The 24,763-nt window shown below is 37.9% G+C and overlaps 2 protein-coding genes across 3 annotated transcripts; one reads left to right on the top strand and one right to left on the bottom strand.

The window, feature by feature from the left end:
* Nucleotides 1–1,659: 1,659 nt before the first annotated feature.
* chst3b (carbohydrate (chondroitin 6) sulfotransferase 3b) lies at nt 1,660–14,952 on the bottom strand. 2 transcript variants are annotated; one of them, XM_085170560.1, is made up of 3 exons: nt 14,611–14,952; nt 11,300–11,516; nt 1,660–11,155 (listed from the first exon to the last, which is right to left on the bottom strand). In XM_085170560.1, the coding sequence occupies exons 2-3, from the start codon at nt 11,377–11,379 to the stop codon at nt 9,940–9,942; spliced, it is 1,296 nt and encodes a 431-aa protein (XP_085026686.1). In that variant the 5' UTR covers nt 11,380–11,516; nt 14,611–14,952; the 3' UTR covers nt 1,660–9,939. The 2 variants fall into 2 exon arrangements, with proteins under 2 accessions (XP_085026686.1, XP_085026687.1); XM_085170561.1 differs by having other exon boundaries at nt 11,300–14,952.
* A 1,401-nt stretch (nt 14,953–16,353) lies between these two features.
* On the top strand, nt 16,354–21,667 carry ghitm (growth hormone inducible transmembrane protein). The gene is made up of 9 exons (XM_085170562.1): nt 16,354–16,480; nt 16,755–16,916; nt 17,938–18,040; nt 18,276–18,387; nt 18,490–18,631; nt 18,833–18,941; nt 19,152–19,340; nt 20,515–20,686; nt 20,802–21,667. The coding sequence occupies exons 2-9, from the start codon at nt 16,785–16,787 to the stop codon at nt 20,887–20,889; spliced, it is 1,047 nt and encodes a 348-aa protein (XP_085026688.1). The 5' UTR covers nt 16,354–16,480; nt 16,755–16,784; the 3' UTR covers nt 20,890–21,667.
* The last annotated feature ends 3,096 nt before the right edge of the window (nt 21,668–24,763 follow it).

The following is a 24,763-nucleotide window of genomic DNA, read 5'->3' as shown; positions in this document are numbered from 1 at the left end:
GAAATCCTCAGAGTCCAGTTAAAAACTGAAAGGGGGGAAAGGGTAGCAGTAAGATCAAATGTTTCTTTTTTTTCTTTGTTTATGAGCTTGTGGAGTCAACCTAACTCAGCATAGTCGCTTCACAGTTTCTCATATATCTGTCAACACAATATATTTGAGGGCATATAAGGCTGTAAATTGAACTATAAAAGTAGTCAGAGAGGGGATCATCATGATGTCACATAGAGAGGCTTGGAGAACTGAAAAATATATATGTTAGTGGGCATGAATTGTTCTTCTGCTGCCGGAAAACAGTTTTAGTTATTGTGGAATATATTTGAACATGCTGACCTCTGCAGGGACAGAAGGTTAATTTTCTCACAGGAAATAAAGGCTTTCTTTTATTATGTTTAATCCTTGTAAATTTAAAATACTTAACATGTTTTGTCTGTGGCGACCACATAAAAAAAGCAGATTTCTCTCTCTGGTTTGCTCTGGTGGTCTCTCTGGTAAACTGTTAGCATGTCGTTCAAGCCAACCTTATGGTGTTGTATATAGCACTGAGGCTTTGTTCACCTTCTCTGAGCTGTTTTCTGTATTTTTGTTTTTAAATCACTGACTTTGTAAAAACCAGGGGCAGCCTAAATTGAAGGTTGAAGATTTCACTTGTATTTAAAGTTTGCACATAAACTGAGTCTTGAGGCATTTTTAAGGGCTGCAGTTGTGCTGTGGTGCTTGCAACGGGTGTTTACTCATTTTAGGTTTACGTGCAGCCGAAACACAAACATATGAATTATCTCTTTTATGAGGTGCAGCCATGCCCTTGCAGCCCAATAAGGAGTCTGTAAAGAGATTCAGTTGGGCTGTGTTATGTTTTATCTTTGTTTTGATTACTCACTTTTAAAAATTCTGCTTTTTATCACATCATGTGTAAAACAGTATCATCAATACTTCAGCAGTATATCCAGCTTCTGGTGCTTTTGCAGCTGCGGGCTGGGAAAAGAAAAACTAGGAGCTAATAAACTAACTTTAAAAGAGATGTTGCTAAGGAAACGGCTGCAAAGCAAACAAGAAAATAAATGTTTAAATGCTTAAGCAAAAAAGCAGATTCACACTTTTAGTGTCTATTTATTTTTATTGATGTTAGCCCATGGACCATATATTATATTATATTATATTATATTATATTATATTATATTATATTATATTATATTATATTATATTATATTATATTATATTATATTATATTATATTATATTATATTATATATGAACTATATTTGTACTGTGAAGACATGTAAATTGTTATTTATAATATTTAGAAGTTTATTTTTTTATGTATATATTTATTTTATTTTTTATGTCTATTGTTCACCTTTAATGGTTTCATGAGTTAGTTCAACTTCACTGATATTGTGAGTTGTTGTATATTTAAGGATCTTAAAAGTAGCAACAACCAAATTTATGTGCTACGTATTTGTAATAATGGAGAACAACTGCATTTGTAACATCAGTGAATATAATTTAGTGTATACACTTAAATATCCTGTTAGTTTGAGTACATAAACTATGAGGTATGTTAAACTGCAAACTGACAAAACAGATTTTTGATAAATGAATGGTGATGTGAATTTGGCTTAAAAAAAAAGCAATACTTCAACAACTCCATATAAAACTTATAATGTTTGTTTCCTTTAGCCAGACACTAACTATGTGACTCCACTGGAGAGACCTCATTGCCACAGTTACAGCTTCTACTGTTTAAACCTATTTCTGTCAGATTATCAGCCGTAGGGTAACATGTCAGTCTGCCAGAGATTAGCAGCATCTGTGAAAGACGAAAGTCAGGGGTGAGCATGGGTGCTGACTTATCTGCCTGTGAGAAACTGGTCATTTTCAAGCCATCTGGGAGGTTAATGTGTCCAGAGTTAGAGCTTTGTTTAGTTTTCTTATGATGTAATTTAACCACACATCTCCTAGGTTACTGTATGGGATACATTCATTATTGCCACTGCAAAAAAACAAAAAAAAACCCAAAAACACATTAAAATACAGTTTATTTATAATTTACTATCGATCAGAGTATCCTTTGTACATTTAGAAAGATTTTGATTTTGTGAACCTTGGATCTAAACTAAATTGGTGTTTTATTATCAAGATCAACTGTGACAAATTACTTAGAAAGAGAAACAAGGGGTTCCATCATCTTAAGCTCAGCTTCTGCCATTGGAAAAGTAAAGAGAGCTGTGTTTTTCCCTCAGAGAGGCCTCTTTCCTGCACAAACTTACCAAGTAAATAGGGAAAAGCAACTCTTGAACTTTCTGTGGCCAAGGACCACAGATATGAAGGTAGGAATGGCTGTTGGTCAGGTAGAAAAGAGAGTGAATTAGTGACTTGATTCCTAATCTCTAATTTAGGAACCGAGAATCAGGTTCCTAAATTGTTAAAGTGTACACAATAAATCACTTCCGAAGAGTGTTTGTTTAAAATTCCCATTTATCAATGCTCTGGTAGCTCATGAATTTAGAACCTTTAAAGTGAGCATTTTTTAAATGGTTTACATAATGTAACAAAAAACCCTGCACTGTCTGTCATCTCAAGAGGCTAATCACACTGGTGCTTATCTGTCATCAGGCATTAATGAAGGGTCCTGGCCTTACCACCTGTTCTGCATATTCTATTGCTGCGCAGATGTTTTTGCATTTCAAGGGGCATTGCTTTGCGCAGTATGTGTAGCACTTGTCCAGTTTGCTAATAATCAATGTAACAATAAGAGACTTATGTGTTTAAAAGTGTGCACACCTGAATCTGTCCTCGCAGGGACATTTATGTGCACCGCAGCAAAAACCTGCCTTTTACACTTCTCTACAACAGAAGTAGAGAGGTGCTTCCGAGTGGACTGGCAAACTGCATGTCATATAGTTTATGATGTTCAGTGCTTTTATTTTCATGACTTTGTGGGTTTATTATTTTATCCCCAAGAGAATTAACAGCATAGGACCCACGTACATATTACATATAAAATTCTGATAATTCAGACAATGACAAATGCACTTTCTAAATTTTATTTCAGCTCTCTATTTTACATATTAAACATACAGTAGTATAATCCAGTACAATTTGCTATGGCATCTATAGTCATAACTTAAAATTATGAAATTCATTTTTAAAGAGTTTTAAGACAAAAATGAATCGAACATGTTTTAAATTACTTCAGAAAAATACATTTCAAATATGAAATGTCAGTCAAACTAAGACAATTTGAACACCAGAGGCCAACTTGGCAGCAATCGACTGCTTTAGTTAAGAGTTCTTTAGCTTGGAAAACACTTCATTATTCAAAGTAGCAACAACCTTAAGCTGCACAATAATTAACTGAACCAAGTATGTAATTTTATCAAAAATAATGTTTTCATTCATAAATAACAGCCAAGGAATGGTCACTAACTAAATTTAGTTTTAGCTGTAGCTAGTGCTATGTGCCTATATATAGTTAAGAAAGGTTCTTTGTTATTTTATGAGTGGTACCTTACCTTACTGACTGAGAACAACCATGCAGCACTAGCAATGGTGTCACATTATTTAAAGTTAGCATAGAGTATAGCTGCTGTTGACTGGCACTGTATGAAAACACATCTTTTGTCCATTTTTTACTAACTCTTGCTCTTTGTAAAGGATACAGTGTAGTGTATACATGCAGCGCAGCAGTTCTGCTGCACTATTGTTACTGTAAACCATTTTGGCTTATGTAAGGCAAGCTTACTTCTTGCGGTGGGAATAATGTCAGTAAATCTTTCCAATGTCCTGTTCACAGAGCACTTCAATTTTTTGATAAGAATCTTTCAATAAAAGAAGGTAAATGTTGGCTCACTCAAAGCATTGGCTCTCCTAATATATAGCATGTTTTTCTCAAGTGGGTATTTTACCCAGCTTTATCGTCACCGACATACCATATAAGACCACAGTCCTTTGCACTAGAAATAGGGTGGCTTTGTGTGTGAAAAGTGGCAGAGGGAAAGGTATGAAAATGTTCTTTTCCTGCTCCTGCAATCAGTGAGTAACCACTTTGTATAAGGCTGGCTTGTTTTCTCCCGTGTTGACTCCTCAAACAGTTTAAGAGAGGGTATATTTAGAGGGACAGAGATAGAACAGGACAAAAGACGGCTGTCTGTCTGCAATAAAGCTTTCTTCAGCAATTTCATTGTTTGGATTTTATTTGATTGGATGTCCTGAAATTACCTGTCGTGATTGCAGGTGGTTTGCTTTCTTGCCATACATACACAGGATGTGAATATAAAACATTTTAGACTTCCTTCTTATTCCAAAGTTTCACATTTTCTAGTTGTGAGAATGTATAGTCTCTGTCTGGCCCTTGTGGTTATTTTGGTCTGTTGGGCAAACTTCTCAGGAAACCATGCAGTAGAATCACATGGGTCTTGCACACATGACGTGTGGTTTGTCAAAACATACCTGTCTTTGCACTGCTGAAGCTGGAGATTAATCTGTAAGTGGTAAATGCATCAGCACCACTTCTTATAGGAAATGAGGAGATTCAGGGATGCATAATGTTTCTCATTAGCCACCCCTGCTCCTTATAAAACCTCAACTGTAATGCCTGTTTTATTGTGACTAGTAGTGGCAGTAGAAAGGCACTTTGTGTTTGGAGCAAAGCCAGCAGAGTGGGACAAATGGAGTGACCCATTCAGTAGCTCTAAATTCTTTTTAAAGACCTCCTCGTTCTAGCTTGGCGCAGGCACAAAAGGAGGTATTGATGTAAGGAAAGACTGAAGCTTTGTGGCATAGGAAGCCATTCTTTCGCAAACATGAATTCAAAATGCAAATGGTAGCACTTACAGTGGGTGCATTTTACTTTAGCTCTGCTGCGTTTCAAGAACAAAAAGTAGAGACTTGTAAGAAATGACAGTGTTTTTTGTGATTTTTGATGTTGATTGATCTAGTGAATGATTAAATTCTGCTCCTGTTGGCAGTTCTCATAGTTTAACTATTATGTTATGTTAATGTCCCCCACACAGTCCTGTTTTCCAACAGTGTTTATGGTGTAAACTTATCCTCTGTGAAGCCTAAAGAAACAAAGTATATTGAAGGAAGGAAAAGTGAACACTCTGTGTTTTCCACGTGTTACCACAAGTTAGTTTTGTGGTTGTAAATTATATTTAAAAGCCATATTTCATAGTAAGTGCAACGAAAAAAGAATGCATGAGTATTAGCATGATACTTACTCACAGAAAAACCAAAGCATAGCTTTGTCAGCTTCTTTTCTTTGCACCACCTGCAGACCTCACCCCAAGTATTTGCTTTAAATCTCCCCTCACCCACAAACCCATTGTTTGTGTTGCAGGGGCCCGACTGAAAGTAAATGCCACACTAGTTTGACATATCCATGAAATGTTTAAGCTGTTCTAAACTAGAATGGACATCTAAATTTGGAATGAGAGCCATGCTTTATGTTTTCCTATGGGAACGGGTTGGCAGTACTGTGCATAAATACTGAGGTCACAATTAAACGATAAAGGGTGTTCCAGTGAAAACAAATGCAAATAAAAGAAAACTAAATGAGGGAGTCAAAGATTGTACTGTATTTGGAAAGAAAACCCCTGGTGTTCATCACCTGTCACATTGCCTATAACAAATGTAACCAAATGTTTTGGCAACCAAGGGGTCATTCAACCAAAAAAAAAAACAAACCCCAACCAAGCATAAAAAAATGTATTAGTCAAAACACAACCCAAAGTTGTCTTCTGCTTTGATTTTTTTTATGAATTCATTTGTTGTCAGAGTGTTTTTACATTTATGAAAACACATCAGAGAAAGAAACTAGACACTTTACTGTTTTGAAAACTGGGTACTGCATTTTTTAAGCTGCCACAATTCATCACAATTATTGTAATTTTGTGCCTTTATACATTCTGTTGACCATAATGGTCAGACAGTGCGAGCTCATGCCCACATCTCTCAGTCACTTTTGTAGAGTCTAAATCCAGTAAAACGGGCATTAATTTCCATTCTGTCAAAGGCTTTTATGTTGTGGTCAGCCACAATGGAGTTCCTGAAAAACAAACTAAAAAAAAAAAAGCTGAAAAATGTTATGTCACGCAGAAATTTGAAAATGTTGCTCAGTAGTTCAGTACATTGTGATTTCACAAGTCTTCCATGACACGGCCTGATAAAGCATTTCCTACCATCTTACTGGAAGATCAATGGACACATACATAGATCTCTGATGTCTGTCCCTGGCCGTATGTGGTGGGAAAAAAAGAAATGAAAGCAGTCATAAATCCCCAGGTTAGCAGACAAAATAGGAAAATGTCTGGCTTTGCAGTGTCAATAAATGACAGATAAACCTTCCAGCTTTGCTCCTAACAGCTAATAAGTTGTGTACTGGATGAGTTTTTGAGTGAAATTCTGCTCTCACTTCACGTAGTCACTCATTATCACATGCAACAACCTGAGTTTTATGAATTGCATTCCTCAGTTTGAGATAATTTGCTGTGTATTTAGATTTATGTCTCCTGCTAAACCATCATTATCGCCTACAACAGTTTTATATGTCGCTCTGAGACATGTCTGAATTACCTCAATTTTGTGTCTGTTTGTCACAGATCTTACAACACGCTATCATTCGGATCAACGGCGCAGGGTTGTTTTGCATATTTCAAACCCCTCATGGTTGATGTGGCAAAGCACCATATAACAGAGTGTGAGGGTGTGGTTACCTAAATGCCCTTATTTAACTGCTGAGGAGGGGGGCTGAGAAGGCTTTAATTCACTGGAAAGTGGTTATTCTATATTTGCCCCAACCATACAGTGACTCCACCCTCCACACATCCCACATAAAGTCACTCCACTAAAAGAGTTTATGAATACTGAACCCATTAGGTTTGGACTCAGATGCTGCAGACCTGGCAGCTCTTTATTACTCAAATAGAACGACCAAAATAACCAGATAATGACCTGTTAATATGAGTGAATGCACTTGCAGTGAGGTGGCTTAGCTCAACAGTAGAGGGGGAATGGATAAATGAATGATCTTTTTTTTTTTTTTTTAAATCTCTCTATTTAATATAAAAAGATAGATAGAGAGTCTTTATAAACTGTCTCTGTGCATTTCTGTAAGAGGGTGTGGTCAGGTGGACAAAAATGACTTGGACCACATTATATGTAAAGTTCGGGTAATTACTAGGTTGAAAGACTTAAATAGCTGGGCCCACAGTGGTAAACACACTGGAAGTCAAGGCAGCTCTCACTGCAGTATCCTTCCTCCTTGCCTCCTTAAAAACAAACATAATGTACCAAAAGCTTAAATATTTAGATATGACAACAAAGCAATGGTCACTTTAGATAACCACTCATACGGGAAATAAGTGAGCGGTCATGTTTCACAACTAAAACAATGAAATTAACTGTGAATGTTTACTGACTTTTTTTTCTCTGTGGATTACTTACATGTACAGATTTCTCATTTTTTAAAAAAAGCTTTCCAAACTCGAAAGAAAAGGAGCATTGGAAGGCAATTGCTAGAAGTGCTGTGAGAAATTCAAGTAACACCCTGCCAAAGTACCATTTGAAGAAATAAAAGGTGAAAGAATGAAGCCAAATTAACTTGAATCTGCTCACTGAGATATAGCGCAGTATCATTTATAAGTCACTCTTGCTTGGTTCTTATTTATATCTCAAGCGCTGATTGTTTCAGAGATAAAAAGGCCAGACATAAACAACAACAATAAAAACTGGGTTGAGACTGAAATGAGAAACTTGCATTTCCTACGAAAATGCAGAGTGAATGCCGTGTATTGGAATCTGCTGAAAACAGCTGAAGAACTATCTGCTGAAAAGAGGTGAAGAAGCTGAAATTTGTGCTGACAAGAGGTGAAGAAGCTGAAATTTTTGGTTGAAAAGAGTTTAAAAAATTAACGAACGCAGCTCACCCTGGCAAGCTAAATCAGCGAACACACTTGTAATGTGGTCCTATTCATCTAAATGGGTCAAAAATGGAATAAAAAGCTTAATATTTATAGTATAGTATAATATAAAAGTTACTAGCACCACAAAATATAGGAGGCATTAGCAGAAAGAGGAGAACAGTTTAAAATTTGAATGGTGAAAATCTGATGAAAACTGAGGGAGTAGTTAACCAGCAAAGAACTAAGCAACTAGAATAATAAGGTAGAAGGTAGAAGATAGAATAAAGAGAAACAGGATCTCAATAGTGTGAGTGCTTCATGGAAAAAAAAGAATTAATTTTTTTATTTCATTATTTTTATCTATTGGTATGACTTGTTCTGTCCCTTATATCCACAGATATCTGTACCATATATGCACTTGACATTGAACCTGACATTGGGTTACTGGCATGGCACAATCGTGATAAATGCTTTGATTTTTCATTTAGCCCCAACATCTGGTCAAAGTTTCAATCAGTCCAGGGGATTTTTTTAATGGTGAACAACTGTGCCCACTGTACCCACGCAAAGTCTCTTCAGATGTTAAAATATTGTCGGAAACCATCTGGAAAACACCGATTTAACTGTGATCTTTTTCTAAAGACTGCAAAGAATCTTTCAGTGTCCACTTGTGTCCATCCTTCATCGCTCTTTGCTAAATTAATGTTGCTACATAAGCAAATACAGGATGTAGCTACAAGCAAACCCCCGCTAACACTGATTGAAGTGGGATTCTACAGGAGAGCTGTTTACTGTGTTTGTTTTATTTTACGCCATCTGTGTTGTTTTATTTTACACCATCTGTGTATGTATGGCTGCAATGTGCCATATTTGCTTCCTGTTACACTGTCATTGTTTAGCCTCTTTTAAAAAATATCTGACAAAGATGACAAAATGGGATGTGCTCATGCTCAATATGCTCCTGTCAGCAGAATGTAAAATCTTTTCAGACAATTTATTAAATGTTAACACTCCTGGATGGAGTGCTTTCATGTGAAAAATGTGTCCTCCTCAGAAATAAAACGTTTTTCAACTGTAAAGATTTATTGCAACAAGCTTTTTCTTTTAAAAAAAAAAAGAACAGGTTCTGTGTCAACAAATTGCCTGACAGGCCAGAGCGTCAAGGCGTGTTACCACCAGCCAAGAGGCTTGTTTCAAAAGACAGAGACCTCCTGACAAACTTTGCACGATTCTGCAAACCAGCTGCAGTTGGAATGTTAACATAAAGTAGCACTGTTACAGTCTGTTTTACAGGATGGGTGCTTATATTCCTGAACACATTTTCATGTACAAAAAACTACAGCATACATGTGCAAAAACACCCCTGCATAGTGGGGTAGAACCTGTGGGGCACATTCAGACACTTTGTCATAAATGACTGTTTAGCAAATGGAAAAAATAAATAAATCATCATGGGACATTACCTGTAAATGACACGAAAGTGAAGTTGCCTGGCAAGACACTGGTATTTCCTCTCAAGTATATGAGCATTGCTATACAAAGCGGTTTCTGCAAGGTTCTTTGGCATAAGAGCAGCATATGTTGCTAACTAAGGAGTTACTTTACAAAAATAACTAATTGAGGTTCCTGGAAATGTTTGAAACAGCTCATTGTTGCTCAAAAGCTCTCCCTAATAACTTTCTATATTTGCTAAGGAACAAATATGGGAGTGGTTTGCAGGACGAGCTGAAAGCACCATTTGTGTAAGACAGGAAAAGAAATTGTGCAGAGTGCAAAAACAAAGATGTGCTCTATGTTAAGATTCTATCAAAACTCCAGACTGTTGCTTTCATAGTTAAACGTTTCATGTGTATTTTCTGCTCAACAGTCTATTTTCTTTGTCAAATTGTTTTAAATAGTAAAAAAAAAAACTTTAAATAGGACATTATCAGAAAATATATCACTCTGTATCAGGATCTTCATAAAAATAATTTATCACAGAGGCTTTAGAAAGGTTGAAATTTTCTGCATCAAGTGTTGGAGTTAACATTTTTTAAAGTCTATAAAAAGCTGAACACTTTGTCCTCGATGAGACTGATAGATTTATCTGTTAGCATTTCCTCACTGCTCACAAATTTGTACCCAAAAAGCTTCATTGTTGGTCCACAAACTCTCTGTACCACTTGGGCTATCTTGAATGGTAGCTTGAACCTCCATTTCTCCACTTGTTCAGATGAGTTTTTCTGTGTAGAGTAAACTCCGCTTGTCTCCTTCGAGGCCTGGGTGTTCTTCAGAATCCAGGATTTCACTTGTGGAGTGAATGGGATTCCAGTAAACTTGTACATCTCGGTTGCTTTCTTCATGGGGAACCGAGCAATGTCCTCATACCGCACCAGCATGTATCGCCTGCGCAGCCAAAACGGTTGTCTGAGGCCGAACTCGGCAGACATTTTGATATTGTCGCAATTTCCTTTTAACTTCCTCACCTCGTCATTGTCAATAGGAACATTTCCACCCATGGCCCACTCCTTCCAGTTCTTGTATTTGGCTGCAAAGGCCACCATACGTGATGCCAAGATAGCCCGGGGATCGCGAACCAGCTGGATGAATTTTACATCAAGACGTGGGTCCTCAGCCAAAGGACGCAGAGTCTCGAGCTGGCGCACTCGTACCGACTTGATGGCAATGTGCTCTTTCTTAAGGCAGGATTCAGACGCCATTGTCAGGTTCAGGGGACCACAGCGGCTGGTCTTACAGTGATATCGTTCAAAAACCCCTTTGACAATAGGGCTGCAGACAGACTTCTCACACAGAGAGCTGCTGGACTCCCTGCGAAAGAGGGCTGGGGTGATGTGGTCCACGGGAAGGGGGTCGATGAAGGTTTCTAGCAAAGAAAAGTCACACAGGAAGAGTTTTTGGAGCACATCACGGTATGCTTTGGCTGCCGCTGTAGCATTGGTGCCTCCAGTGTCCAAAGTCAACATCTTTTCCACGTGCCACAGAGGCTCAAACAGGTAAAACATGTTGTCTCCCTGCTGGTTGAAAAACTCGCCCACAAATGAAGAGCCCGTCCTAGTCGTGGCTAACAAGAGAATGTGTTTTCTACCCCTTCTCAATGCCCCTCGGTGCTCGCTGTAGTCCTCCACCCGCGGCTTCATCAGCGTGACGTTCCTCTTGCTGATTGACAGACGGAAACTACTGTGCTTCAGCAGTACGTTGGACAAACTGCTGGGTTGTTGAGAGGTTTGGGGGGTCTGCTTTAGCTTATCTGACACCCTGAAAGCATGAGAGAAACCAAACGCATGTTACATTTCAGGTTAACATAGAGTCAGAGCCTTGACATCTAAAGCATTTTTTTAATATCTAATATCTCGCTCAGAAAAGAATTCAATCCTCCTTTCATGATTGAAATTGACTTACCTTGAGATAATGTTGTTTTCTTTCTCAATGATAACAAGTGCCATAAAAAAGACAATGGGTAGAGTGTATTTGATCTTCATTCTTGGATGTGGCTGAGCCTGGATATGCTTTTACAGACTGCTTCTTAATAGCTTCTGCCAATCTCGCCAAGTCACCAGTTGCGTTCTTAAAGAGCCATCCAGTTATTTGTGTTCCCTGTTGTAGAAAATGTTTTATCCTGAAAATGAAATGAACATCAAACTGTCAGCTACAAATTTTACACATTTGAGCAAGGCTGTGGTAGAACACTCGTTTTACTATTTTTGTAAATGGGGAACCTAACAATGCACTGTGATGCTGAGTCACAGAGGTTCCGTTCTTCTTTTATTTCTGAATTTGTTAGTTGCATACAGCACCACTGTGTTCTGCAAAACTATGATGAGAGTCACTTACTAAAGAAAAAACCTACCTATAATAAGATGTTAAAAATACAAAAAGGTATAACACATTGTTTCCCATTGGAATTTAAGCTAGTCCTTGCCATGAGGAAGTACTTGTTATCTTTAAGTCCAGCAGTGCGTTTCAGGTACATGCCCACCCACCACTGCAAGTCTGAGGGATGGTGCAAACTGTATTTATGAGTTAGTCTTTGTAGAAGTTGCTTTCAAAAACGAGTGGATAAACAGCTATTAGGGCACAAAGAAATGTGGGTACAGACTGCAATCAAGGACAATTTTGTCAATTAAACTGCAATCCCACAGCTGTCAAGCTGCTTGCCAAAAAAACTCCAGAGTTGTCTGGCTTGGAGTGAGATCCTTTACCTCCCACTGATGTAGATAACAGAACAGTCCAAAATGCCAGCTACTCCTCCATGTCAACACCAGGAGGATATCTTACACAAGGACTAATAGAAGTCCAAATGCTAACAGGACTGCAGAGTCGTGGAATTGAAAGGGGAAATCCTGCTTGTCACTGAACCATAAATTGCCGTGCTCTGAGCCTGGAGGCCATTCAGTTGTTTTATAAGTCTGCAGAGGGCAAGTGGTGGGTAATCAAATGAAGATAAGGGTGGATTTAATAGGGACTATTTGTGAATGTCTTGCACATTCTTGAAAGATTAATATTGGTTCACTTTTAAGATAATGGTAGCTTGACTCAGATCCCTGACTAATCTTGAGAATTAAGCATAATCCTGCTTACCTTGTCTGCTAGTGTTGGGTCAATACCACAGCAAGAGCAAATGAGGCAGCCTCCACCTGGAGGATATTTGCAAAGCATCATCAAACTGCTGTTTTTTGGGAGGTTGTGGGGTGGAGGTGGGGGTTAAGATCCATAAGTAACAGGCCAACCTTTTCATTTAACTGCATCAGGCAAGGATAAGATGCCAAATCCTGTTGGAAATCCAGTTGGATGACCACTGTTTTCTCAATTCTTTAATGTCTTTGCCTTTCTGTGTTTCACACCTGGAGGCCCGCTTCTTACATCCTGTTACAACTTCTGTCCAGGGCCATGTTTGAGAACAGAAGCCAGTTCAGATGACTGCAGTCTAAACACGGGGAATGGTTAGACACTCCCTGTGAAATTCTCTGAGTGGGAATGGGAAGTTTACAGCTCCAATAGAGCACTGTTGACGTGGAACGGCACGTAATGAAAAGGTGAACAGCCTGTGTACTGAGACACGTTTTCACTGGAAGGAAAACTCAGCGCTGTCTTGCACCACCTTGCCGCATGCCACAACCACAAAGGCCTCTTTACACATGGAGTGAGTTTAAACCTTCCTTTGGGTAGAGATTGCAGAACATAAACTTTCAGGTCATTCAGACGTCACAGGGTCAGTAACTAAGCTCGTGGATGTTCCAAGTCATCTAGAACTGGTCAGATAAGACAACTGCACCAAATTAAATGAGTGAGTCTTCAAACCCGTGGGAGTTTTTAAAGTGAGCAAATGAATTTCCAATGTCTGACCAAGCCAACAGATATTTAGCACATGGAAAGATAGAGTACAGCTGTTGTGCACTCTGTGTAATACTGTTGTGCATTAACAAATTACGACATATAGCAAAAATGATTTAGCTTAATAAATAAGACACAAGAGGATGATTAGCAACAAAAATGTCTCTTTCTGTAACACTTACAGTTCTATGGGATTGAGTGTGTAGTTCTCCTCATATATGATTCAAAATAAACAAAAATATTCAACATCAACCATTCATCAAGAAAATAAGTAGTCTGATGTTTTGTCATTTATATGGTAAATTAGATGTACACCAATTATCTCAGCCTATTGCATCTGCTGGGTAAAGCAGAAAAAAGAAACTGACATTCTTGAATATTCACAAACCACTGAGGCATATGACACGTTTGATCATCTGCTCATAACAAAACTGCCACTGCACCATTTATCATCTTGTTACAAATGCTTTTAATAGCTGCCTCTTATTTAATGTAAATCTTATGTGGAGACAAATTAAACACCAGCCAACCAAACCCATCTTGCTCGGGATTGCATTGCAAATGTGCACTGCGGTGTCCAACACATTTTTCTGACAGATAAAAAAAGATAAAGGGGTTACAGTGGGAAAATTTTTTGTATATATTTAGTTGCATTAAGTCATTATGGGAAGATTTTTATAATCATCTGAGGAAATATTGTACTCTAGGTTATTTACTCAGTAACTAAAAACTTTTCCAATAGTTTATTGAATTAATAGTGAATGAGTTTGGGCTACAAACCTGTAGAAACTGCTAAAATCACTCGAGTTGTCCTAACTGGTTTTAGTTTGAGGGTAACGGTCTGAGTAAAATCAAGGGGAAACGCATAGACAAGAAGGAAACAACCCATTTTCCCCACGACATGACCTATACCCCCTTAATTAAGATTATGCAGGGGGATATGCATGTGTGTTTAGTCATTGTGGTTATTTCAGAGCAGCTGTGGGGGTCATGCAACACATCTGTAAGCCATGAACACATGCATGCAGTTGTTTATGCAGAGGGCAGGTTTTTACTGTAAATAAATTGTACTAATTTTCCGGCAACTTTATCTGTTAGTTTATAAAGACGCCACACTAAAAGACAGAAGGGCAAAGGGGGGAGGAAGTCAGACTGAAGCAGCAGTCCCTCTGGAGATCATGTGCCGCATTAAAGGGTCACAAGGACAAACCGAAATCATGCTTTCTTAATAAAAAAAGAAAAAAACTGAATGAAAAGTCACGAGTCACTTGGAGTGATGTCGTTGTAGCCAAGTGTTAATGACGTGTTAGTTTTTCTTATTCATTTCTAAAATATCATGCGAATATGTAAAGAACAGCTTGTCCGCTTTCTGTACCCACCATTATAAATGAACTGCGGTCTCTGAAGGCGTCTCGCTTTTCATCCACTTGATCAGCCTTCCCTCAAAGAGCGACTCCGGAGAGAAATTAATTCCATTACTTTGCCAAGACTGCTTCACTTGTATGACAGAAAACAATCGAATTCAAAAGGAGAGGCTGGCCTAGTTTCAGTAAGCAAAACTCGTAGATGAGATGAAATCATGTTTGAGGGGGCTGCAGGTCAGGCTGCTCGCTGATCTGAATGACAAATCTATCCAACAGTTGCGAGTCACTGAATCACACGGGAAACTTTGGTCCAAAGGAGCGGAGCTTCAGGGAGCACTGGCGCACTGCCACGGCCCCTCACGGACCATTTCTTAGTAAGTAAAAAGCTAACTTTGCACACATAAACCACATGGTAAACAATATAGGTTAAATATAGCGGTGCTACCTAAATAATAGCCTATGTATTCCTTTTGGGGTCAGTTTTAGGTTTTACTTTTTAGTTTTTAATGTCGTCGCAACAAAAAGGGCGAGCACTCCACCTAGTGGACAAAAGTATAACAGAGAGGTTACAGAGGGAACAAGGTGGGCTGCAAATAAACATGGTTTTCTTTTACATGATATGATATAGCGTCGTTAAAGATAGGCTGGGTCAATCTTACTTAACATTTTTACTTTAGAGTAACCTAAAGAGCAATTTTGTATGGCTTCTTTGCAGGATGATATTGTTTTTGTATACATGGATAACGTAATAATTCAACATATGACCTTTTTAAAGTGGTTTGAGTACACAACAGTATGGAAGTGTCAATTTAATGTCAGTTTTATTTATATGACACATTTCATTACATTTAAACTTAACATTGTTAATATCAAGATAAAAAACTTAAAATTTACAGTAACATTAAAGTAAAAACAAAAAAACCCCAGAGGAATATAAGTTTACAAAAAATAAACGTAAATACACACACACAGTTATCAGTATCATCCGCATTGGATATTTTATTCTTCTTTATTTATTATTCTTTATGATAGGGCCAAGAGAGAGCAGGAAGATTCGAGAGTAATGGACCAAGAACAGACATTTGAGGAACCACTGATTGAATTTTTAAATTTGTCCTGATCTCAAACTATTAATCGAAATGTAGAAACCTCTACCCTTTAGACATGATGACATATCTAAATCAACAAAATCATAAAGACTTTGAATTAAGAAGTCAAGAAGTCAGTGTCGATCATGAGTCTTAATCACTGGTGATCTTTGGGTCTTTAGGTTGTTGATGGGTTTAATTGGTGATGAAATCTGATTGGTACTCATCATAATGAGTTGTTAGGTATGCATTCAGTATTTTTCTGAGAAAAGATGATAAACAGTTTTTTAATAGCAGTGTGATTAGAGTACATCAGAGATAAAAAACTAAAAATGCCACCCTCTAAAGAACTGTTGATAATAATTACTAAACAAAATGCATTGTTTTAATTAATTGTTCTTTGATCGGTTAAAAACAACATAACACATTTTTGCTATTACTCTCTCAGTAGTAAACCTTAAAAAACAATGATGTAATAATGCAAATTATATAACACTGTCATGCCATGGAGACTTAACCTCTGATAGGATGTTGAATAAACTCTTGCAGCCGCAGGTTGTTTACGGGAAATTTTACATGTACTTTATTCGCATTAAGATCGTTTTCTCTTTATCCGCCGAAAAGGTATAACGTCTTTAACGCAATATTGAGGATCACTGCGTTAGAACTACAATTCCCATCAAAGCTGTCGCTTAGTGATGACGCATAAGTAAAGAATTTTCAGGAAGGTTACAAAACCGTGGCGTCAGAAAGTTGCGCACTTGTTTCTGGAAAGGTGATAGACGACATTTCTCTCGGTATGTAACATTTACTTTCTATTTAGTATTTTGAACGTTGTAGGCATATAACAGATAAGACATATTTAGTCTGTAGTTAAATGTGTGTTTGTTCAGCGGTCGTTAGGCTAAGGGTTAGTCGCATGATATTACGGCATTAGCTAGCTCAATTTTTGTGGCGTTTTTTAGCGCAAGAGCACATTTTACACAGTTTTTGTGACTCTTAGCTCAAAGTTCAGCTTTCTGTCACACGAATTCCTCTCAATAAAATTTCTTCTCCGTGTTTGTGTTTTAGAGTGACACGGGACAGTAATATATCGTGACAATGTTGGTGGCGAGGCTAACGTTCCTGAAGGCTCTCCCGCTTGCTGGGCTCCGACCAGTGCTCACTCAGGGCTCCCCAGCCCTGCGGTCACCCATCCTGAAGACCTGTTCACCCCTGCTCAGGCCCCAGCAGGTACTGTAAACTTTATCGCCAGGCTCTCTCTCTCTCTCTCTCTCTCTCTCTCTCACTCACACTCACACACACACACACACACACACACACAAACACAGCCTTTTTGGCCTTTCTATGCTTTGTGGTTGCTGCATTCACCCTTCATTAGCCAGACTTTGTAGCAGTGTTTCCCAAATATAGTGCCTCCTGGCAAGTATTTGGGCTTTCGTCTCAGCTATACACCAATTAATACATAGTGAAGTAAAATAAAGGAAAAATGTCAGTAGAAAATATACTATCACATTTGGGCCTAATCTTTGTTGTCTGGTCCAAATGTCATGAGTCAGGCTTTTTACACGGGTTATTACATGTGCTGGGTCTGACAGCTCTGATAAACGGTATGTTTAAGCACACCTGACATCTAGACCACATCTATGGCTGAGTTGTAGCAGTAATGCTGACACCTGAGTCAGTGCTTTTAATATAAATTGTGGGTTTTTCATCGTTTTGCATGTTATGGCTTCATCTGCAACGTCAGCGTTGTTTATTGGGAGGTGTTTAGGATTGTTGCCAATCAAGCCAAAGAAAAACTTAGAAAGTAAACATCTGTGCTGTAAAAAATTGTGGCCTTCAAAATAGTATTGGAACTGAGTTTTATGGACTTCTACCGACTTTATGAAGCTGTCTGATAAAGTGGTAGAGGCAAGTTATAATCAAGTTGAGTGGACTGCAAAGCAACACGCAATCAGTTCAGATGGTCAATAATGCCTTTATTAACCAATACAATTTAAAAAAAAAAAAATGGACAGGATGCTGTTTTGTAAAGATCAATGCACGTATGGGCAAAACATGCCTGAAAACCATTGCTTTGTAAAGTACTAAAAATGCAGCTATGCTTAATTTTTCGTCTTGGATAATATTGGTAGAATTCTTTGAAACTGGGTATTTGCTGGTTTCCCACTTTTGATTGATGGTGGGTGTGAAACCCTAACTCATGTTCAACATTTGAAGATTCATGTAAAGCTGCTGCTTCTTCTTTCAGGGTTATTCCTCAAAGGCCAGGTTTGGGTTTCGCCGTGCAAGGACAACCAGAGACCAGCTAAAGGAAGCAGCTTTTGAACCAGCCACTGATACAGCCATCAAAAGTAAATGCTTTGATACATACTTCATTTGGCACCGTTACATATTTTCTCGGGGTGGGACTCAAAACCCAGTATTAGATAAATAACACGTATTTTAAAATGTAAATCCTGCAATGCAACTTCATTTTTAGAAAAATGTGAGATCTCATGGTTTGAAATGGTTTTGTTATAGTAAATCTTGTTTCCTCTGAGGCGAAAATATAAAATGTATATCAAATGATTTTTGTGTTGTCTGAAGTTGATAGCATGGGGAGAATGATACTGGCTGGAGGTGCAGCAGTTGGCCTTGGAGCTCTGTGCTATTATGGACTTGGCATGGCTAATGATATCGGTGCCATAGAGAAAGCAATGTGAGTAACAGATTTATTTTACCAACAGCACTTGAATTTTATTTTGAAATGCAGACCAGTAGAAATCCTACAAACTAAAGGCTTCTTTTCATCTTTATACAGGATCTGGCCTCAGTATGTGAAGGACAGGATCCACTCTACCTACATGTACTTTGCAGGCAGTGTTGGGCTGACGGCTCTGTCAGCTGTAGCTGTGAGTAGGACCCCAGCTTTAATGGGTCTGATGATGAGAGGATCCTGGCTGGTAAGCTTTACAATACTTGCTTGCTTTTTTGTTTTTTTAATGGTCTTCACTCCACTGCACCATTATTATTATTTTAACCTTAGAATTACATATTACAGATCTTATTTAGTCATATACCAATTTTTAAACCGTAGTTTATCTGATGTGCTTGAATTTTTCCGTTGAACTTATTAATATGATGATTTGTTTGTTCCCACCTAGGCAATTGGAGCAACTTTTGCTGCGATGATTGGTGCGGGCATGCTGGTCAGGTCCATTTCATATGAGCACAGCCCAGTGCCAAAACATCTTGCTTGGATGCTCCACGCAGGTTTGTGTTTTTAAATATCTTTTAAGAAATTTCTCAGCCCTGTTGTCTCTGGTATGTAGTTGCCTTGGGTGAACACTAGAAGGCAGGCTTAGAACAGGTTGGAGGAAAAAGCTGCTTCAACATTACACTAGTTGATAGCACTAATATCATTTGTTTTTTAAAAGAAATCGTTTGGTTTTTTTTTAAACTGTTTTTTCAATAATTGATAAGGTGTGATGGGTGCTGTGATTGCCCCCCTCACTCTCCTGGGAGGGCCTCTGATGGTGAGGGCTGCCTGGTACACCGCGGGCATCGTGGGAGGTCTGTCTACTGTTGCAATGTGTGCCCCAAGTGAGAAGTTCCTCAATATGGGAGGGCCATTGGCTGTTGGATTTGGAGTGGTGTTTGCCTCCTCTCTTGGTTAGTATAAAGCACTTTTATTTCATCAATCCTGTTTATAGATAGCTATGAGTATTACAAGCTAGTGAGCATTCAGGCTGAAAATGTTCCTGATAATATTATCTTTGTATTTCACTGTGGTTTCATTGAAAAGTACAAGGGAGCGGCTGCTTTTTTGTTGTTGTTGTTGTGTTGGGGTTTTTTTTGTTTTGTTTTTTGTCATTGTTGAAAGTCTGATCTCAAACCTAATGTAATGCACTCTATTTATAGGGTGTCACATATTTAAACAGCAGTGTCCTTTTTGCATCAAAGTGGTTCTGTGGTGAAGTACTTATATTATGATAAACAATTTCTAAATGCACATCATTTCACTAAATGCTTTAAGACTAAAGCAAAGTATTGAATGCAGGATTTTGACTGTATTTATTGTGTTTTTGTTCCTGTAGAACCACACAAAGCTTGACATTTTCATAATAACAATATAAATACAGCTTCAAAACCTAATCTGATAAGTAAATTAGTTTTTCTTTCTTCATCCAAATGATTTTTGATTCCCATGACATTACAGTAGATATCATTTTTGTGTAGAAATGCATTTTAATACTATACAGTAATTAAATGCTAAAAAGTAATACATAGCACAGTGTTTGTGTGTTGTCAGGGGTAACACATATGTTCAAATTAAACCGTAGTGGAGTCGGTGAAGTGAAATGTATATTGGGAAATGTACCTGTAAAAGGGCTTTCTCAGTCTTCTCCGTATCTTCTTATTGGGTACTTTGTAAGAGAAGGTGTACACCTACAGTGTAGTTTGGGTATAAGAAGTAAATAGAAAATGGGGTGGATAGTGTGCATCTCTGTCCAGAAAAGCAAAACAGAAGTTATTTCAAAATTCAGTTCACTTTGCAGTTAAGACATATTTATGAATTAATATAAATGTATAAATAACTGCAAGGTGGTTAACAATTGAATCTCCCAAGTTAAGGTCTGTGACAGCCAGCTACAAGTTTCAAATGTTTTTACAGAAGCTACAGCCAGGCATCAGATTCATACTCGCATATGTGTGTTGGGCAGTATTATAGCTGTATCATTACCTACCTATTAGTTTTCTATATTGTAACTTTTAGTTGACAGCTGCACAGAAATTGCAGAAAAACTTGTCAGACTCAATTTGAACTTTCTTTTGTCTTCTTCAGGATCAATGTTCCTGCCACCCACCTCAGCATTCGGAGCAGGGCTCTACTCCATTGCTGTCTATGGAGGCCTGGTCCTGTTCAGTATGTTCCTCCTCTATGATACACAGAAGGTTATCAAGAAGGCAGAGACACACCCACTCTATGGCGTACAGAAATATGACCCTATCAATGCGTAAGTCATTTCAGGAATTAAAGTACACTAAAAATAACTGGTTTTGAAGATTATTGTTGGTAATCTATTTGTACCGATATGTGGATCTGATGCATTTATTAATTTAATCTTACAGGTGTATGGGGATTTACATGGACACACTGAATATTTTCATCAGGCTGGTGATGATTCTAGCTAACGGCGGTAGCGGCAGGAGGAAGTAAACACCATCATGACTTGAGCTTCACTTTTATCTTCCACGGAGCCTGAGACAGTCGTGTTTACTGCTAGCAGCATAAACCAGATGACTGATGTTATCTTATAGAGACAAATCCTATCTAACTGCTAGATCAACATGAATGCTTTGAAAGCATGTAAAGATGTGGATTGCACTGTGTGGTACAAGATACCTGTCAAAGTAAAGAAGATAACACAGAGATCTTACTTTGATTTTTGAAAGTATCTGGTTTATCCTTGGGCGCTTTAACGGATGAGTTAAATCTGTCAGTTTAATTTTGCATCCCACAGAAGTCATTTGTATTATTCTCTGTTTTCTATTTATTTCCACTTGGTGGTGTTTCAGGTTTTATTTGGAGTGAAAATACAGAAAAGTGTCACAAAACAACCAAAAGGCCACATATGTCAACCATAGATTGGGCCACATTCACAGTACAATAAACAGACTGTGCTGGATGTAATTGCTGAAGAAATTCTCTGGTATAGCACTTATGTAATGGGTTAAAGAGGTTCGTAATGTGTTTTTTTTTTGTTTGTTTTTTTTTGGGGGGGGAATAAAGTAATTTAAACAAAGTAAATATGTCCATGTGATATTTTTGGCACATGTTGCTGATGGAGATTTTTTGGAATTTTGTCTGCACTGGATCACATATTGGGAATGATAACTTAGTTAAGTGACATGCAATACTGCCCACAGTCAAATAACTGTACTTGTGCTGTATATGCATTATAATAATGCATATTAATAAACTGTTGATCAAGTAATTATGAGTTAATTATGATCGAGTAATGGATATGTGGTTTATATTTCAGGCTGTGATATTGAAAAAGGACATTCTACAGGAGTACTTCTACTTCCGTTGCTGTACACACTGTCATGGCAGTTTGTAAAATTGTCATGACCTCTAATCTGTTGATTGCTCATTCAGAACATGAATTTCATGGCATTTTCCATATTTCATACATTCATTGTATTTTATATTTATTTATTTATTCCAAATATGTTAGTTGGGGCACTGAAAACAACTCGGTTCAGTTTAAACATTTAACAAAGAACTTGGTTAGTGTTGGGAAATGGCTTTGTGGAGTTTTGGAATTAAAAGCTACTCATTTAGGTTTAGAAAAAGATCACAGTTTGGGTTGACATACAACAGTTTTTCTACAGCTCTGGTTTCTTGGTTGTTACGGTGACATGTCCCTCCTTTGGACAGCATGCAAATTCATGCGGCTATGAAATTTATGGGGGGGGAGTCATGAACATGCACAGATAGATCTTTTGCTGTGTGACTGTTTCAGATTTTGCAGCCCTTAAGATTAGGCCATAATTTTAAGTATATTTTGATTCTAAAACTTGCTCTTCTTAAGTAGGATTATAGTTTCTATTTAAGGTTCCAAAAGGCATGTTCTGTCACTTGACTAAAGTTATTAGATAACAAAGCAAATTTTGGGATCCAATGTAATGAAAATCAGATATTCAGTTTCTTTGTGCCTTCCACCTCTGTCACCCCACTGAAAACAAACAAAAAACAACCCTAAAACAAACAAAAAGTACATTAATATTATAGATAATATGAGTCTTATCAAAGAAAAAGTTTTACATTTTACAGAAACACTGGGATAAATAGTAGAACCGTGGTTGAATTCTTTCTAGAGGTTTCTGTTACTGTTACAGCCCACAGGTGCACTCGTACACAATGAAATGCTGCTATTCTTAGTAACACCTGTGCTTACGTGCCATGTCGACAGTGCAGTAAAAATATCTGCTCTGGCCAGTAAGTCAGAGCGATAAAGTTCAGTGACCTGTAAAACAAGCTTAGGGCACCTTGTACATTTAATTGGTGTAAGCTGTGGTCTAAAAAAATTGCAACTAAATAACCTCAAACTTAAATATTTTTATGTTTATTTAGCTCTCCCCAATTCAGACCAGACTGAGACCAGCGGGAGTCCACCTTGTATTTCCCTATAAACAGTCAGTGTGTTGCAGCAGATGACAAAGGCTTAGTGTAGTAATCCTCTTGTGTACCATCTGGCTGTTCATCTAAAATTAAACCTTCAAACCAGGGCACTTGCAACAGATGCTAACATCTGTAAATATGCAGGTGTTTCATTAAAGCACATGCACGTGGCGCACGCAGCTGTCAGGCATGGTTTTAAATCTCACATAATGTTCACGTTTAGGACACGTATGATTCATATATACTGTGTATTGAAAAATCCCACAGATGGGAGGGATAAATAGGGCAATAATGGATGAGCCTGCACAAAGCTCCAGTTTGCAGAAACCTGCCATTACTGGGGATAAAAACTGGTAACTGCCAGTCATTTTCAGATTGATGACCAATATTTGGTAGAGTTCCAAGGCTGTTGCTGCATAAAATAGGCATGAAGCAGTTTGTGTTTAAAAGTTCAGATGACAGTAATCTGTGCTGGACGTTTTGTCACTTCAACCCGTGACACGGTAGAAACTGATGCGTCATCACTGCTATTTTTATTCTGGTGTCAGTGTTTTGTTTTTAAAAAACATGATTGTTCAAGCAAGCAGCATCACTCTAAGGATGGCATCTGTTAGGTCTATTGCTCTCTAAGCAGGGGCTATGTCCACGGGTGGGGCATGGGGTGGTATAGCCCCTCCCCAGTTATCTCCTCTGCAAAACCCACTGGACAAGACTACTGTGAATTGTACAATACTCAGCACCACCGGATAAGATAGATAACTTACTTAACAGAAGTTACTGACATTTTTAAGTGCTTTTATTTAATGTTAGTTGTTTGAATGTTTGATTCACATTTTTAACTCCATCCATCCATCTGCTTCCGCTTATCCTTTTCAGGGTCGCGGGGGGCGCTGGAGCCTATCCCAGCTGTCATAGGGCGAGAGGCGGGGTACACCCTGGAGAGGTCGCCAATCTATCGCAGGGCCAACACACAGGGACAGACAACCATTCGCACTCACATTCACTCGCACATTCACACCTAGTGGCAATTTGGATTATCCAATTAACCTATCCCCACAAGCTGCATGTCTTTGGACGGTGGGAGGAAGCTGGAGTGCCCGGAGAACATGTAAACTCCACACAGAAAGACCCCAGCCTGATGGTAGAATTGAACTCAGGACCTTCTTGCTGTGCGGCAACAGTGCTAACCACCGTGCCACCGTGCTGCCATTAAAATTTATTTTAAAGCTTTATTTACTAATTATTCTACCATTTATTTAATAAAAGGCATCTATGCTGTATTATTAGTATTATTATAAGCTATGCACAAAATGAGTAAATAAAATCATACTCAGCTACATTAGAATGACAAACTAATTCATTATAAATAATAATGATCATGTAATATAATGCAGTATAGGGCATATGCATATTGATCTTTTCTTTCATATTATATTATTTTGGTATTTGACAGTGGTACTTATCAGAATAATTTTTTATGTTTTTCTACTGGTTAATCCACCTCAAGCTCTTTAATCAAAATGTTAAAAGAGAAAAATATAATTAAAAAAATATATATATAATGCTACTGTACATCTATTATTGTGAATGTAGGAGATCTAATTAATAATGCTGAGTTTCTATGCTTGTGCGCTAACATTTTTCTGCCTTAAATGAAAATGTTCAGCCAGGGACTATTTTTATACCTGTGAATACAAAGTGCACACTCTACACCTTGGAATACAGTTAACACGGTAGCTCAAATGACAGGCAAATGTGCACTCACGTGACATGAAATGGTGCAAAACTCTCTCTTTAACTGTTGTCAAGGTTGCAAGCTCAAAACGTCATACTCGATTTTTCCACCCTGCTCTTCAGAGTGTCAATTTTTTTTTTACTTTCATAAAATCAGCTCTTCTGAATCGAG

Source organism: Neolamprologus multifasciatus, chromosome 8, assembly GCF_963576455.1.
Source record: "Neolamprologus multifasciatus chromosome 8, fNeoMul1.2, whole genome shotgun sequence".
Lineage (NCBI taxonomy): Eukaryota > Metazoa > Chordata > Actinopteri > Cichliformes > Cichlidae > Neolamprologus > Neolamprologus multifasciatus.
The sequence above is the reverse complement of the archived record's forward strand: the minus strand, read 5'-3'. Positions and strand labels throughout refer to the sequence as shown.